The following is a 16,156-nucleotide window of genomic DNA, read 5'->3' on the forward strand; positions in this document are numbered from 1 at the left end:
GTCTCTTTAACATCAGAGTGCAAGGTGAAAGCAGAAGGTGAGGATATAGAAGCTGCAACAAGTTATCCAGAAGAACTAGCTAAGTTAATTGATGAAGGTGGCTGCACTCAACAAAAGGATTTTCAATGTAGATGAATAGCCTTAGACTGGAAGAAGATGCCATCTAGGGAGCCTCATAGCCAGAGAGGGTAAGTCAGTGCCTGGCTTCAGAACTTCACAGGACAGGCTGACTCTCTTCTTAGGGACTAATGTAGCTGGTGACTTTAGGTTGAAGCCAGTGTTCATTTCCCATTCTGAAAACCCTAGGGCCCTTAAGAATTAGGCAGAGTCTACTCCACCTGTGCTTTATTAATGGAACAACAAAGCCTGGATGACAGCAATTTTTTTACAGCATTGTTTCCTGAAAATTTTAAGCCTACTTTGAAACCTACTGCTCAGAAAAAAATTTCTTTCAAAATATTACTGCTCATTGACAATGCACCTGATCATCCAAGAGCTCTGATGGCAGTGTACAATGAGATGAATGCTGTTTTCATGCCTGCTTACACAGCATCCATTCTGCAGCCCATGGATCAAGGAGTCATCTCAACTTTCAGGTCTTATTGTTTAAGAAGTACATTGCATATGGCTATAGCTGCCATAGGAAGTGATTCCTCCTGTGGATCTGGAGAAAGTAAATTGACTTGAGAAGGATTCAGAACGTTTGTGATTCATGGGAGGAGATCAAAACATCAACATTAACAGGAGTTAGGAAGAAGTTGACCCCAACCCTCGTTGATGACTTTGAAGGGTTCAAGACTTGACTGGAGGAAATAATTGTATATGTGGTAGAAAGAGCAAGAGAACTAGAATTAGGAGTATAACCTTAAGGTGTGACTGAATTGCTGCCACCTCATGGTAAAACTTTAATGGGTGACGAGTTACTTCTTATGGATGAGCAAAGGCAGTGGTTTCTTGAGATGGAACCTGTTCCCCGTGAAGATGCTGTGAACATTGTTGTGAAACGACAGCACAGGATTTAGAATAATGATGTAAACTTAGTTGATGAAACAATGGCAGGGTTTGAGAGGATTGACTCCAATTTTGAAAGAAGTTCTAATGTGGGTAAAATTCTATCAAATAGCATTGTATGCTACTGAGAGATCTTTAGAGAAAGGAAATCAATTGATGGGCAGACTTCATTGTTTTCTTATTTTAAGAAATTGCCATAGCCACCCCAGCCTTCTGCATCTGCCACCCTGATCAGTCAGCAGTCACTGTCAACCGCAAGACAAGACGTTCTACCAGTGAAAAGATTACAACTTGCTGAAGGCGCAGATGATGCTAGCAGTTTTTAGCAATGAAGTATTTTTTAATTAAGATATATATAGTATTTTTTAGATATAATTCTATTGCATACTTAATAGACTACAGTATTGTGTAAATACAACATATACACTGGGAAACCAAAAAATTTGTGTCTGACTTTATTGTGATTTTTGCTTTATTGAGGTGGTGTGGTCCCACAATATCGGATGTGTGCCTGTATCTATTTTTTTTTCTATTGGATTTTTTATCATTTTTCCCTTAATTTTTAAGTTTTTTTACATATTGAGGATTTATGTGAAATATGTTACGGTTTATCATTTGCCTTTTTTTTTTTAAGATTTATTTTATTTCTCTCCCCTCCCCCCCCCTCAGTTGTCTGCCCTCTGTGTCCATCTGCTGTGTGTTCCTCTTTTTGTCTGCTTCCGTTGTTGTCAGTGGCACGGGAATCTGTCCCTCCCCCTGCCGCGTCATCTTGCTGTGTCAGCTCTCCGTGTGTGCAGCGCCACTCCGGGCAGGCTGCACCCTCCTTTGCGCTGGGCGGCTCTCCCCACGGGGTGCACCCCCTGCGCTTGGGGCTCCCCCACACGGGGGACACCCCTGCATGGCACGGCACCCCTGCGTGCACCAGCACCGTGCATGGGCCAGCCCCACACGGGTCAAGGAGGTCCGGGGCCCAAACCGCAGACCCCCCATGCGGTAGGTGGACGCACCATCCACTGGGCCAAGTCCACTTCCCTATCATTTGTCTTTTTACTTTGTTTTTTGGACACAAAATTTTTTCATGGATTATGAATTCAGAGTATCAGTTTTTTTGTTGCTTCTGAATTTTGTGTCATAGACTTATACTTAGATAAAAGAGAAAATCACCAGTGCTTTTTTCTGGTATATTGTATAGTTTGATGTTTTACACTAAGATCCCTGATCCATTTGGAGTTTATTAGTATATAGTATAAGATCAGAGCTAATTTTTCCTTTTCCACATGGCTGCTTAGTTATCCTAGCAGCATTTATTCAAAGTCCATCTTTATGGAAGGAGGAAATAAAAAAGAATAACTTCACTGGAGAAAGCTGACAAACACTGCCTCAGCCAGGTGGTCAGGCTGAGCATCATCAGTGATAAGTCATGTTGACAGTACGTATCGTTGGTAAAATTTGTTAAGAATGACCCTTTACCTCTGGGCTTCCTCCCCAAGTCCCATAACAACAGCATCATCCATATACTATTTACTCTCTTATTTGCCTGCCAGATACTTATTCTCAAATCAAAGAAATAGTTCATCTGATTTTTTTTTTTCTGAGTCCGTCTTTTGCCTAGTGGTTTGAGAAGCCACCTTTATCATGTACAAGTTGCTACGTGTACTTGGATCTATTTCTGAACTTTTTTTTCCACTGGTCTGTGTCTCTATTCATGTGCCAATACCAAACTGTTTTAATACAGAGAGGCTTTATTGTTTATTTTATTACCAGGAGGGTTGGTCCCCACTACGGCTTTTGATTCTTAGTCTTTTCCTGTCTTTTCTTTTTGTTTCTCCTTGTGAACTTTAGTATTTGTTCTTCTGGCTTTATAAAACAGCTTGTTTGGGTTTTATTGGAATTGCAGTAAACTTATGACTTGAGGACAACTGACATCTTTATGATGTTGATCGTCCTGGATAGCCATTTGGAAGAATGATAAAATTAGAACCAATTTCACACAACTCACAAGAATAAGCTTCAAACTGATCAGGAATCGTAATGTAAAAAATGAACCCATACAAAAGACTAGAAGAAAACATGGTGCTTTTCTCTTTCCCCTCAGGAGAGTGGAAGTCTTTCTGGGATCTTTTGGACTGCCTCAGGTTCCCCTCGAGGTCATGGGCAAGTCCTAACCCTTGGTCCTGTGGCTGTGGACTCATCTGTAAAGAGGATCTGGAGTCCTTTAAGATAATTCCACACTGTATCAGGGTGAGCCTTACCCACTTGCGTGGAGTCCCGGCAAGCAGAGGCCACTCAGACATGGTCGAGTGAATGCAGAGGAGACGGGGAGGCAGTGCCTGGGTTGCTGGCAAGACGCCCTGCATGCTGCAGACTTTGGAGAAAGCATGGCCTGCTGGCACCTTGACTTTGGGTGTCTAGCCTCCAAAACTGTGAGGTGATAAATTCCTGTTGCTTATGCCAACCAGTCTGTGGTGTTTGTTATGGAGACCAAAACTGTCTCAAAAGCCTGAGGCAGTAAAGAAAAATATTTTGAAAGGCTCCTATTATTAGTGTATGTTATAATTGCATCTCTTACATGTTTTGATTGCCGTGTTATTTGATGCATAGCTATTTAAAATTCTTAGACTGTCTTTGTGGATTATGGCTTTAGCCACTGAAAAGCTTCTTTGTTGTGCTTAATGCTCTTTGCCTTGAATTCTACTTTGATATCAGGTATTACAAATGCTTTTTTATTGTTTCCACTTACCTAATTTATTCTTGCCCATTTTATCTTTAAATTTTTTGCATCATTTTGTTTTAGGTGTGTGTGTGTGATATACAGTATACTGAGTCTTCATTTGTGACCCAAATTGAGATTCTTACTTTTCTAATACGTGATGTAAACCTTCTATGAGGTTTGGGGTTGGTTTGCCTCACAGCTCCCTGGGCATAGTCCTTTCCTGGGGGGTGGTTCTTTGTCCGAGCAGCCTCTGGAGTTTCACCCTTTGTAGCCTGGTGTTCAGCCAGAGGCTTGCAGGCTTCTGAAGTGCTTCGTGCGCATACCTCCCCATTCTGGTTCTTGGTCCCATGAATTATAGTCTGTTCAGCTCTCAAACCCCAAGGCTCTGTCCTCAGCTCAGCGAGACTGCCAGGCTGTTTCAGCTTCCCTTCCTGTGCCATGGTCCAGGAATCCCCTCCCGATGGTAGCTGAGGTAATCCCAGGCTTCCACCCTTTGTCTCCATCTCTCACGGATCACGGTCTTATGTGGCCTCTTTTTTAATAACAGTTGCTTCATATCTGTCGTTTCATTTTCTCCTCATTTGTAGTGGAGGGTGTGTCCCACGGCTGTTACTCTGTCACAAGCCTTTTTTAAAGCCCCGTCGTTCAGGTCTGTTCTTGCTCAGGTCACCAGTGACTCCACGTTGCTGCATCGCAGTCCTCGTCGTAGCCTGGTTTGTCAGCTGGCGACACCGACGCACCCTCCTTCTGGAGTCACTGTTTTCACTTGGCTCTCTGGACGCCGCAGTCTCCTGGCTTTCTTCCTGTCTCGCTGGCCATTCCTCCGCTGTCTCTGTGGCCCAGTCTCACCCGCAGCCTTCGAATGCCAGTCCTGGCCCCTCACCTCACCTGTTGTCTACATTAGCTCATGCTGATACCAGCCAGCCCTGTGGCTGTGGTGATCACCGCCGGATTCTGTCTCCTGCCTCACTTCCTCTTGGGAACTCCACAGACTCGGGCTGCTGCGCTACTCAGTGTCTTCCTTGCAGGTGGCGTAGGCTCCTGGAGCAGCACGTCAGGCTGATTCCAGTTCTGACTGCCTCCCCCACCCCACCCCACCTGCACACTGTTTTGCTCGCAACGCCCTCAGCCTGTTTTATCGTCGCAGCGCCGTCCCTCCAAGTGTCAGGTCAGAACCTTGTCCGCACTGGGGTACTTTGCTGGTCCTGCCTTTACTCTGCATCCAGAATCTGGCTTCTTCTTGTCACCTGCGTAGTCATCCTTGTGGTTGGAGTCGCGGTCATCGCTTGTCTAGATGATTGCAGTAACTCCAGACCAGTTTCTCACCCTTGGCACTACTAATGTTTTGGGCCTGATAATTCTTTGTTACGGGAGGTCCTGTGATTTCTTTTTAGGACTCTGCCCACTAGAGTCCCCTAGTCCCCCTTTCTCCTAGTCATAACCCAAACCATCCCCAGATATTATCAAGTGTCCCTGGGTAATATGGCCCTGGTTGAGAAACACTGCTCTAAGATGTACTTCCTCCACCATCCATAACAGCCAGAAAGGTTCTTTTGAAAATGTATGTCAGATTCTGCTGCTAGTCTGCTCAGAATCTTCCATTGTTTTTTTCCTTTTAGAATAAAAGTTAAATTCAGGGAGTGGATGTGGCTCAAGCAGTTAAGCGCTTGCCTCCCACATGGGAGGTCCTGGGTTTGGTTCCTGGTACCTCCTAAAAAAAACAACAACAACAAACAAAACAAATGAAAAAACTAATTCCGGGGCGCTGATGTGGCTCAGTGGTTGAATGGCAGCTTCCCACATACGAGGTCCTGGGTTCAGTCCCTGGTCTTGGTACCAAACAAACAAACCAGAAAAGCTCAAGTCCCTTCTGTGGACTAGAGGCCTTATATAATGTGGACAACCCTTACCTTTCTGTCTTCACCTACTGCTCTCCTTATCTGTTCCACTTTCACCCCAATGACCTCTTTGCTCTTTGTTGGATACATCAAGTGTTTGCTGCTTTAGAGTTTCTATACTCTCTCCTCCCACTCTGGAGCACTCTACCCTCTCTGGAGTAATCTTCAGTTCATCTTCCCAGTTCCACTCCTGCCTCCCAACTTAAAACTGCAGTTTAGTTCCTAATTCCATCGTTGGAAGTCAATCTGAAATTTATAAACTAAGAAATAATGGCATAAGCATATTGTTGAGAAATAGGACAGTAAAATCCAGAAGAGCCAAGGGAATCCAGAAATAAAAATTTCCCTAGATGGGTTCAAAAGTAGATGAGAGCTGGAAAAAGAAAGAATCTGTGAACTTGAAGGTAAGACCACTGAAATTCTTCAGTTTGAGGAGCAGAATAAAGTTTGAGACAAAAGAATGAAGGAAAGTAAACAACCCAAGAGACTTGTGGGGCACCATCAAGCATACCCGTGTGTGCATTATGGCAGTCCCAGAAAGAGAGTGTCTTGGTTTCCCAGCGGCTAGAAGAGCATCACGTAGTGGGGTTGGTGGAACAGCAGGAATTGGCTGGCTCGTGTTTTCTGAGGCTGGGAGGCCGCCTTCCCCGGGGTTGGTGGTGGTCTTGCTGGATGGCAGTCCTAAGGCTCCTTGGCTCTGCCATCACGAGGCAGTGTCCATCCTTTCTCTTCCAGGTTCTGTCGACTTCCAGCTTCTGCTCGTCACGTGGCTTTCTGGGGACAAAAGCCTGCAGTAATGGGATTGAGCCCAGCCTCATCCAGTTTGGGCCACAGCTTAACTAAAGATTCCATCTTCAGAAGCTGTTCACAGTGGGCGCACACCCACAGGAACGGGTTAAGAAGATTCATATACAGTCCATCCAGTGGCTTTTGGTATAGTCACAGAGTTGTACGCTTATCACCACAGTTAATTTTAGAACATTTTCATTACTCCAAAAAGAAAAACCCTGTGTCCCTTAACAGTCACCTCTCATTCCCTCTAGTCTTCCTTCCTAACTACTTATCTGATTCTGTCACTGTAAACTTATTTATATTTACCTTTTATGTAAATGGAATCATACAATATGTAGTTCTTTGTGGCTGGTTTCTTTCACTTGGTTTTTTTTTGTTTTTTAATTGTAATTTTTTTTTAACTTACTTTTTTTTTTTTTTTTTAAAGATTTATTTATTTATTTAATTTCCCCCCCTCCCCTGGTTGTCTGTTCTTGGTGTCTATTTGCTGCGTCTTGTTTCTTTGTCTGCTTCTGTTGTTGTCAGCGGCACAGGAAGTGTGGGCGGCGCCATTCCTGGGCAGGCTCCTCTTTCTTTCCACGCTGGGCTGCTTTCCTCACGGGCGCACTCCTTGCACGTGGGGCTCCCCCACGCGGGGGACACCCTTGCGTGGCACGGCACTCCTTGCGTGCATCAGCACTGCGCATGGCCAGCTCCACACGGGTCAAGGAGGCCGGGGGTTTGAACCGCGGACCTCCCATGTGGTAGACGGACGCCCTAACCACTGGGCCAAAGTCCGTTTCCCTAACTTACCGTTTTTAAGTATCCTTTCTCTTTGTTTCAGCACTTGCCCTGTTATTGCAGTCTTTTACCTGTTTTCTGGAGCTTTGAGAAAGATGTGCTTGCCAGTTCTGTCTGGTTGTACGAAGTCAAAGAATCTTGTAACTAGTTTGAAAGCTAGGGGTTATCATAGATGAAGTTCCACCTCAAGCCCGGGGGTGGGTGCTGGCAGCACTCGGGCAGTGCACATGTGTTAGCAGAAGTGCTTCATACCCACAGCTGCTGCAGTGCAAACCAGGCCTTTTCACCTGCCAGTCCCAGCACTGAAGCGTCTTCAGAGCGTCCTGTATGAGAGAAAATCTGTCCCAAGGAATACAACTCAAGAGCTCATAGATCATTTTTCTGTTGTGTCATTTTTGGTACAGTATCTTCATCCAAGTGAGTTTTTTGGTACAAATCACACAATTTTTGTATTAAAGCTGAAAAGTAGATGACACAATAATCTTGTGACGTATTTTTCTGCTTTGATTCCTTAAGATCGCTTGCAAAATACACATAGTTCACTTTTTAACTGAGATGAGATTCCATGCCATCCTTTTTAAAAAATCTTGCAAAGATTCTCGAAGTAATCTTCATTCCCTTGTGGGACACAAAAATCAGTTTATTCTTCAAGATTTCATTTTCAAAAATTTCCTTACTCTGTTACTCATAATCAGACTCAACCAAGCTTTTTAATGGAATTATCTTATTGTTTTAGGAAATGTTTGTTACTTCCGTGAGATATTCTGTCATCTGTGATTTAAGTATTTTTGGAAATGGGATGATGATAATCTGTTATTTACAAAAATGTGGCTTAAAGCAGGGATCTTTAAATATTTTTGCCCACATAAGCCCTAAGAGAGTTTTGAAAAACAGTATACCCTTTCTCACATTTTTAGATTTGACATCTATAATTTTTTTAATCACGGGTTTAAATAGTTGTAAAGAATATAATTTCTGGCCTTTAAGAGAATGATGATGTTTAAAAATAAAACCAATTTATCAGTCCCTAAATGTATCCAATAGGTGATAAATACTTTAACAATTTGATATTCATTGTCATCTATTTAAAAATCCACACATAAGTCCTTCTTTAATTTTTTTTTAAAGGTCTATTTTATTTATCTCCCCCCCCGCCCCCACCGTTGTCTGCTCTCTGTGTTCATTTGCTGAGTGTTCTTCTGCATCTGCTTGTATTATCTGGAGGCATTGGGAATCTGTCTCTTTTTTGTTGCATCATCTTGCTGCATCAGCTCTCCATGTGTGTGGTGCCACTCCTGGGCAGGCTGTGCTTTTCTCACGCAGGCAGCTTTCCTTCTGGGGTGCACAGCTTTTGCGTGGGGCACCCCTACATAAGGGCGCCCCTGCGTGGCACGACACTCCTTGCATGCAGCAGCGCTGTACATGGGCCAGCTCACCACGTGGGTCAGGAGACACTGGGTATCAAACCCTGGACCCTCCATATGGTAGGCGGACGCTATCAGTTGAGCCACGTCTGCTTCCCCTTCTTTAATATTGAGTTATATTTTATAATTCCATTTTTCATTTCACATATTCCCTAGAATTTTATTTTTGTGCTAAGTGTGTTTTTAATTGATCATCCTGTTTTGTTTCTCTGCCACAAAACAAGTATTTGTAAATTTTTGGTTTATTCCTGGTAACCTCAAAGCTTGAAGTGTTGGCATTTTTCTTTTGGATTAAGTTGTCATTTTAATTAGTTTACAGTTCATCAAGGCAGCACCATGTTAGAAGTTTTGATAACTGACCGTGAAAACAGTAAGGTCTTGTCGGGAGGTTGCCTGGTGGTGGGGAGCGGGCTGGTCTTGGCGCTGTGGCGGATGGGACTTCCCTGACACTGGATTCAGGTATAAGGGAAAGGGGGAGGAGGATGCTCTTGAAAGGAGATGGGGAGAGGAGGGCCAGACTTATGCGTCCCCTCGGAGTCAGGCCAGTTGTAGAGTAGGTGCCGGCGGAAGAGTGGGGAAGGCTGACTCCCTGAATGCCCAGCTTGGGTGTGTGGAGAGTCATGTGCTTCCAGAGCAGAGACGCTCCCCCGGCGTGTGTCGGGCTCTGCTCTAGGCCGAGGGTGGCCTGGTCAGGGACACAGTGTGGTGGTGAAGAGTGTGCTGGGGGGTCAGAGGAGCCTCGGTGTGAAGTCCTTCACGGCCACCTGTTGGATGTGCCTGTTTACTCTTCTGTGCTTCAGCATCCTTCTCTGTAGGAGGTTTAGTGTGATAGTAGCTACCTTAGAGGGTGGGTGCAGGCGTTAAACCAGATCGTGCCAAGGAAGCCATAGTCCAGGGCCTAGAATTATACTATAAGGATACTTAAAAAGCCTGCAGTTGCCAACTACTTTATGCAGACAAGCTCCTACATGATCTGTTTTTAGAACATCAAAACTGAAAAGGATATGTGTCATATGAAGTGTTGATCACAAAAAGAGGCAAAAATTTTATTATTGGGATGTCTTTGAAAAAAATGCCAAGCTGTTCTGGAAAGTGGCTGTCAAGGAGATTACTTCAGGTAGATGCTGTTACTGGCCCATGCAGGCATTGCCAGGAAGCTGGGAGCGTCTTTACATAGTTCAGTGCCCTCATTGTATAAGCCACCCTTTGCTTTGGAAAGAAATAATTTCCTGGAAGGGATTATAGTTTACCAGCATGATCAATGTGCATGTTCCTGTTTTATTCCGTTTTTAAGAGGAAAGTTTCCTTTTCTCTAATCTCATATCTCAGTTTCCATACAACATAACTACGGGGATCTTCAGTCTCTTTTCTACCTATCATGCTCCTTCTAAACTTGAAAAATGAGAAAAATAGATAAATTTTAGGGAATACAGGCAACTATTTAATGTTTTATAATTGAAACTAACCCCAGATCTACTTGATGATATTTCAGGCACAGGCAGGCTACTACTTTTTGGTCAAATGAATAACTACATGGATTTACTCCTCAATGATTTTGGTTGTTTTTGCGAACTTTTAAAGGTGAGCCTCTGGTGAACGCTGGCACTTGGGCAGTTGCTCAGCACCAGCTCTGCTCCTTCACACTCTCTACCTGATTGTCATCTGTAACCTGTTATTTGATTTTCATTTAACCTGAGTTAACGTTATTGAGTTTATAAAGAAACTTTTTATTTTGAAATAATTATAGACTTACAGAAAGTTGCAAGAATAGTTCAAAGAGTTTAGTACCCTTCCCCCAGCTTCCCCCAGCTTCCCCCAATGGTGACATTTTATATAGGTGTGGCAAAGCATAACCAGAAAATTGACTGGTATAGTACTGTTAGCTAAGCTACAGACCTTATTCAGTTTACACCTTTTTTTTTTTAACTTTCATTCATTCATGTGTATATATTCTGTGCAGTTTTATCACAGGTATAGATTCATATACCACCATCACACTCTAGGTACAGGATTGTTCTCACAACATAAGTACACTTTCAGCTGCCTCTTTGTCTTTCATACCCGCTGTTCCCCTCTCCACCCACCAACACCCCATTCTCGTTCCTGACCCCAGGAAATCATGTCCTCCTCCTCTGCAGTTCTGTTATTTCAAGAATGTCTTGTAAATGAGGTCATATGATATGTAACCTTTTCAGACTGACTTTTTTCCACTAGGCGTATGCCCTTGAGGCCCATCAGGATTGCTGCATATAAATAGTTTATTTTTTTTACTGTAGTCTGTCTTCCTTTGTATAGATACACTAGAGTTTGCTCAGCCATTCACTCATTGAATGACATTTGGGTTGTTTCCAGCATTTTGCTATTATAAATAAAGCGGTTAGGTTTTTGTATGAAACGAAGTTTTTATTTCTCTTCAGGATTTTATAAATTTCTGCAGGATGGACTCGCCTGATTTGTAGTACACAGTATAATAAAAATACTCCAAATCATTTGGTTAGAGTTCGATAATAAATGATGGCACTCCTAAAAATTTTATTTAAATAAGACCATGTTGTTATAAGAGAATAATTGAGAATGGATTACCTAGAGTTTAATGTAATGCTTTTTATCTTAGACTCCTCAGACAACAGAGAGAAGAAGTCTTTTAGTCTTGAGAAAAAGTCCAAAATCTCCAAAAACCGTGTTCATTATATGAAATTCACAAAAGGTAAGGTGAAGTATTTCTTCCTTTTTTTTTTTTTAAGATTTATTCTTTTTTATTTCTCTCCCCTTCCCTACCCTTTCCCCGCCCCAGTTGTCCGCTCTCTGTGTCCATTCACCACGTGTTCCTCTTGTGTCCGCTTAGATTCTTGTCAGCAGCACCTGGAATCTGTGTCTCGTTTTTGTTGTGTCATCTTGCTGTATCAGCTCTCCATGTGTGCGGTGCCACTCCTGGGCAGGCTGCGCTCCTTTCGTGTTGGGTGGCTCTCCCCATGGGGTGCACGCCCCCTACATGGTTCTACCCCTGTGTGAGACACCCCCGCACGGCAAGGCACTCCCTGCACACATCAGCACTGCACGTGGGCTAGCTCATCACATGGGTTAGGAGGCCCTGGGTTTGAACCGCGGACCTCCCATGTGGTAGGCAGACGCCCCGTCCGCCGGGCCAAATCCGCTTCCCCTAGTATTTCTTTATTATGAAATATGTGTTCATACTTACTTGAAACATTTTTAGTTCACCAGCAGTAACTTCTTGTTTATTCACAAAGTGGGGGGAATAAGGACAGCTTGATTGGATTGCTCTAAAGCAGTGCCGAATCTTCAAAATTTATTGTGAATAATCACCTGGGAATCTTATTAAAATGCAGATTCAGATTCAGTAATCTGAAGTGCGGCCCAAGATTTAGGTGTAAGTCCTATGGCAAAGCTGAAAACAAAAGTCAACTTGCTATTTTGAGGGAAAAAGGAGACTTTATGTAGCTAGGTCAGAAAATAATTAAAGAGGAAAAAAAATTGCTCAACATTTGTATGTAACTTTACTTGTTTTCAGAGCTTCATGTTGCTTGTTGACAAGCTCCCCATTTGTCGATTTAGAGAGTTGAGATCTTCAGTAGGAGAAATAGCACCCCTGGGTTGGCCCTTGAGTTCTTGCACACAGCTTCTCTGTTTCGTGGCATGTTAACTCCGGCATTCCGTGGTTATTGCCGTTGTCATTGGAAAAGCCGTTTGAGGACTGGATGATAGTCCAGCCTGCCAGCTTACCCTCTCCTCACAGTCCCAGCTCCTTTTAAGGGTGGTTGTCCTCTAACCACAAGGTGGCGATCCTGTATTGGTAAGAAAGAAAATCAACTCCCATAATGTATTCCCACAGTGCACCGTCCAGTTGCACAGACCTGTTTATGCTGTAATACATTTAAAGTGTGATATTATAATATTCTCTGATACCTAATTACCATTTGTTGGTTTTTCTGTGGGAGACTGGATGTACAATTCTACCTTGAAATACCAAGAAAAGAATCTCTCTTTGCTTTAGTCTTGCCAGCATAATTGGGGATTCCCTGACTCCCAGAACCTGCCCTGGTAGCAGTGGGCACTGGAATACCCTTCACCCCAAGCCTACCGGTGGTGGTTCTCATGGCTTAGAACTAAGACTCCAGCAAGCAGGGCTGGGTTTGGTGCAGGGCCACGGCAGAGCTCATTTGGTACAGGGCCGGACAGCTCTGGGAGCGTGTGAGGAGAGCCTGCACTTCCCTTCTTCTCCCTTTTCTGTGGCTAGCACCTCCTGGTTTGCTCTGCTACCTGGCTCCCAGCCAGGGCTACTCTTCACTGCCGCCCTGCTGTCAAACAGAAAACAGTCCTCGGCTCCTCAGCCCTTGTACAGAGAGTGGAGAGTCACTTTATACCTTTCCCCTCTAATCTCCCTCCCTTTTTTGTTAGACCTTATGGAAACAAAAATAGAGCCAAAGGGTGCTGTTGCAGAGTAGATTAATGAAAATAAAAGCGATCGGTAACTTTTGAATGGAACGGCAGCCTTTTAAGCTTTTACGTTGGCAGATAGAGTCTTCTCATTTTCCTTTTAGAATCTGGCTTCATGCATAATTTCATTCAAAGCATTAGCTGAAGCTGGGATAAACCTGCTTAATCTACTTTAATCTATTGGATGCTTGGGGTATCTGCTTTCTGTTTCTAGTTAAGCCACTCCCTTGCTGGATCATCCTGTCAAACTGCTTGGTGTGCTGGGCCTTCATTTTCTCTTTTTCAGAATTAGTTTTGCTTATTTATTGCCCTTGCTTGCCGGGGGGCGGGGGGAGGGAGGAAATAGATTGAGAATAAATAGAGATGAGAGAAGGCCAAATATCCAGGTAGTGAAGAAAATTGTTGTGTACCATCCATCTTAGCAGTTGCAGTGAGATCTTATTTTAAAGTTCTTTTAAGTCATTCAAAGGAATCTTCATTTAGAGCAGAGTTTTGTCATTGGATATGAATGCTAAACTCTGTAAGGAAGACTGCCTTACAATAGATTGCAGGAAACATTAATAGCTTCGTGGCTTCAGATAAATCGCTTACCTGCTTTCAGACTTGTTTTCATCTTTTTAAAATGAGGAAAAACTTTTTAGACATGATCTAATTCTAAAATAGGTTCTGGGGAGGGGGTGAGGTATATGAGAATCCCCTATATTTTTTTAATGTAACATTTATGTAATCTAAAGCTTCTTAAAACATAAAAATAAAATAGGTTCTGTTTTATGATGTCTTGGAAATGACCCATTTTATAGAATTTTTGATCTTTCAGCTTTGTGGATAAAAAGGATTTTAGCCCATAGATGTGCTCATAACATTTTAATGAAAGTAGCTAATTCTTTTAGTTGATGAGGATTATTCATATTGTAATTCCATTTATGGTCCAGGAAACTAAAAGATAGAAATTCAGCCTTTTATATAGCTTGATGAAGAGTGAAGATGAAAAATACCTATTTTACTTTGGTGAGATTGCAGTAATAAATAGCATTTATTACATTGTAAAATTGACTACTCCCTAAATAATGACTACATCATTTCAGTTATGATGCATAATTGTTCTTTTCATTAGTTTCCAAGTTTAAAATTTAATTTGAAATGATTTATATAGTTTTTAAAATTTTATTTCTTCCATACTTTTTTAAAAGCCTATTTCCAATATGGTTTCTTTTAATTTGAAAAATGTTAGTTGAGGCCATATCTGCAGAGGACAAAAAAAAAAAAAAAAAAACAAAGAAAAAAATTGAGATAATATCTATTTAAACAAAAGCATTTTTGAAGTTTTTCTCAAACTGAGCAGTTGTCCAAAGAGCATTCCTTTTTCCCCCTGGTTGTACAGCGGGTGAGTGAAAAGTTGTATAAAACTGTCGTTGTACAACTTCATTATGGTAATTTACACAGAGTTTTCATTCCTGAGACAGTGTATGGTGTTTTGCTTATTAAACAAGGAAATTGCATGCAGAGCACGCATTTCAGGGAGTTGGCTGGCTAGACCAGAAATTCTGATTTATAGTATTCACAGCATAGTTACTCCTCCCCACATTAGATTCTTGTAGTGAACGCTAGAGAACCGTTAAGTTTCCTCTTCTGAGTCTTTTAACATTTAAATGTAAAATGGTACTGTTGCAGGATTTTTAAAAATTCAGACTGCCTTATGACTGGTTATTAGGGCCTCACTTGTTTAGCTCTACTCTGATTCTTTCAAGTTTCCTGGCTTTCTCACATCATTTTCGTTGAGTTGCCACTATCTTCTGCCCAGTAAACTTATCAGTCCCCAGCACTTTCATTTAAAAGAAAAAATCAAAGAAAATATTATTCTGTTTATCCTTTTTGATGGAGGAATGTAAATGAATTTTCTAGGCAATTGAAATTACCTATATGAACCTTAAACTTTTTTTATTTTAACAAATATTTCTAAAACCTACATTTCTTTGCCCCTGCTCCTTTAACCTGAGTTGATAAACTATACTTTTCCTTAGTTTTTTTGTTTTGTTTTGTTTGTGTAGTGTGTGTGAACCTCTGTTATAATACAGTGTTACAATACAGTTTTCTCTAGAACTTGTGAGTTAGGTATGGCTTTTTGACCTTAAATGATTCTTGAGTGCTCGCGTCTGTTTCGGGGCTTCAGTTGCTTCTTGGTGCAGCTCTGGGTGCTGTGTGTCTGACTGCAGTAACATTCCTTCCCTCCGATGTGCTATGCTGGTAGTCTACGCCGGTGGACCGGAGAACCTGACAGCCGTGACTATTAGAAATCAGCTAAAATCATTGTAAATAATTATTCCTCCTGTGAACTTTGTTGACATGAAATTGGCCTCTGGAAGCCATTTTTCCTAGTTCTTGACATAGTATAATCAATTGAAGAGAAAGTGATGAATCAAATCTTGATAGATAACTTATATTTCCTATTTTGTTAAAAAATTTGCCATTTTCTCCAAGATTTATCAACAGTATTTGCTGTGATTTGATCATAATCCAAAACTGAGACCAGTAATCTTTCAAACTAATTTTTAATATATATATTTTAAAGTGGCCATAATATTATAATGTTTATAAATTAGCCAGTCATGGTTGTTAACTATAATAAGCATTTCAAAACTGCTTCCATTTTCATATATTCATCCACCTTATAAGGTCCTTTCCATTGATTTCTGACTCTTATTTCCTCCCTGTGTTCTTGTTTCCAGATCAAATCCAGTGCAAGACTTACTAAATCCTGGTTTCTAGATTTCCTTAAGTGACCTTCGCTAAAGGATAATTTCTGATACGAGAGCCCATCACCAAAACTTTAGAAACTTCTGCACATTCATTCTCTGCCACCTTGGCAGTTTTCCCTTTGATATCCTGTGTCCATTCTTTGACATCCTGTTTTAGAATTGGCACTCCTTGCTTAATCCTCCTGCATTCCTGTTAGTTGCTGTAAAAGAGATCTTAATTGGTGTTTTTTCTAGGGTATCGCTTCCATTCCAGAAGATGTGTTAGGCGTAGATGGCCAATATATATTTTGAACTAAATACAACTCCTGTTTCTGAAATAGAAGTGAA

General features: G+C 41.9%; 1 protein-coding gene across 1 annotated transcript in view; it reads left to right on the plus strand.

Moving 5' to 3' along the window:
• Nucleotides 1-16,156, plus strand: part of PINX1 (PIN2 (TERF1) interacting telomerase inhibitor 1) — a 103,162-nt gene that overhangs the window by 15,943 nt on the left and 71,063 nt on the right. The window contains exon 5 of the mRNA XM_012523538.3: nucleotides 11,233-11,325. Coding sequence (XP_012378992.1) covers nucleotides 11,233-11,325 — 93 coding nt within the window. The remainder of the gene's footprint in view (nucleotides 1-11,232; nucleotides 11,326-16,156) is intronic.

The sequence above is a fragment of the Dasypus novemcinctus genome, chromosome 25, assembly GCF_030445035.2.
Source record: "Dasypus novemcinctus isolate mDasNov1 chromosome 25, mDasNov1.1.hap2, whole genome shotgun sequence".
NCBI classification, from domain to species: Eukaryota; Metazoa; Chordata; class Mammalia; order Cingulata; family Dasypodidae; genus Dasypus; species Dasypus novemcinctus.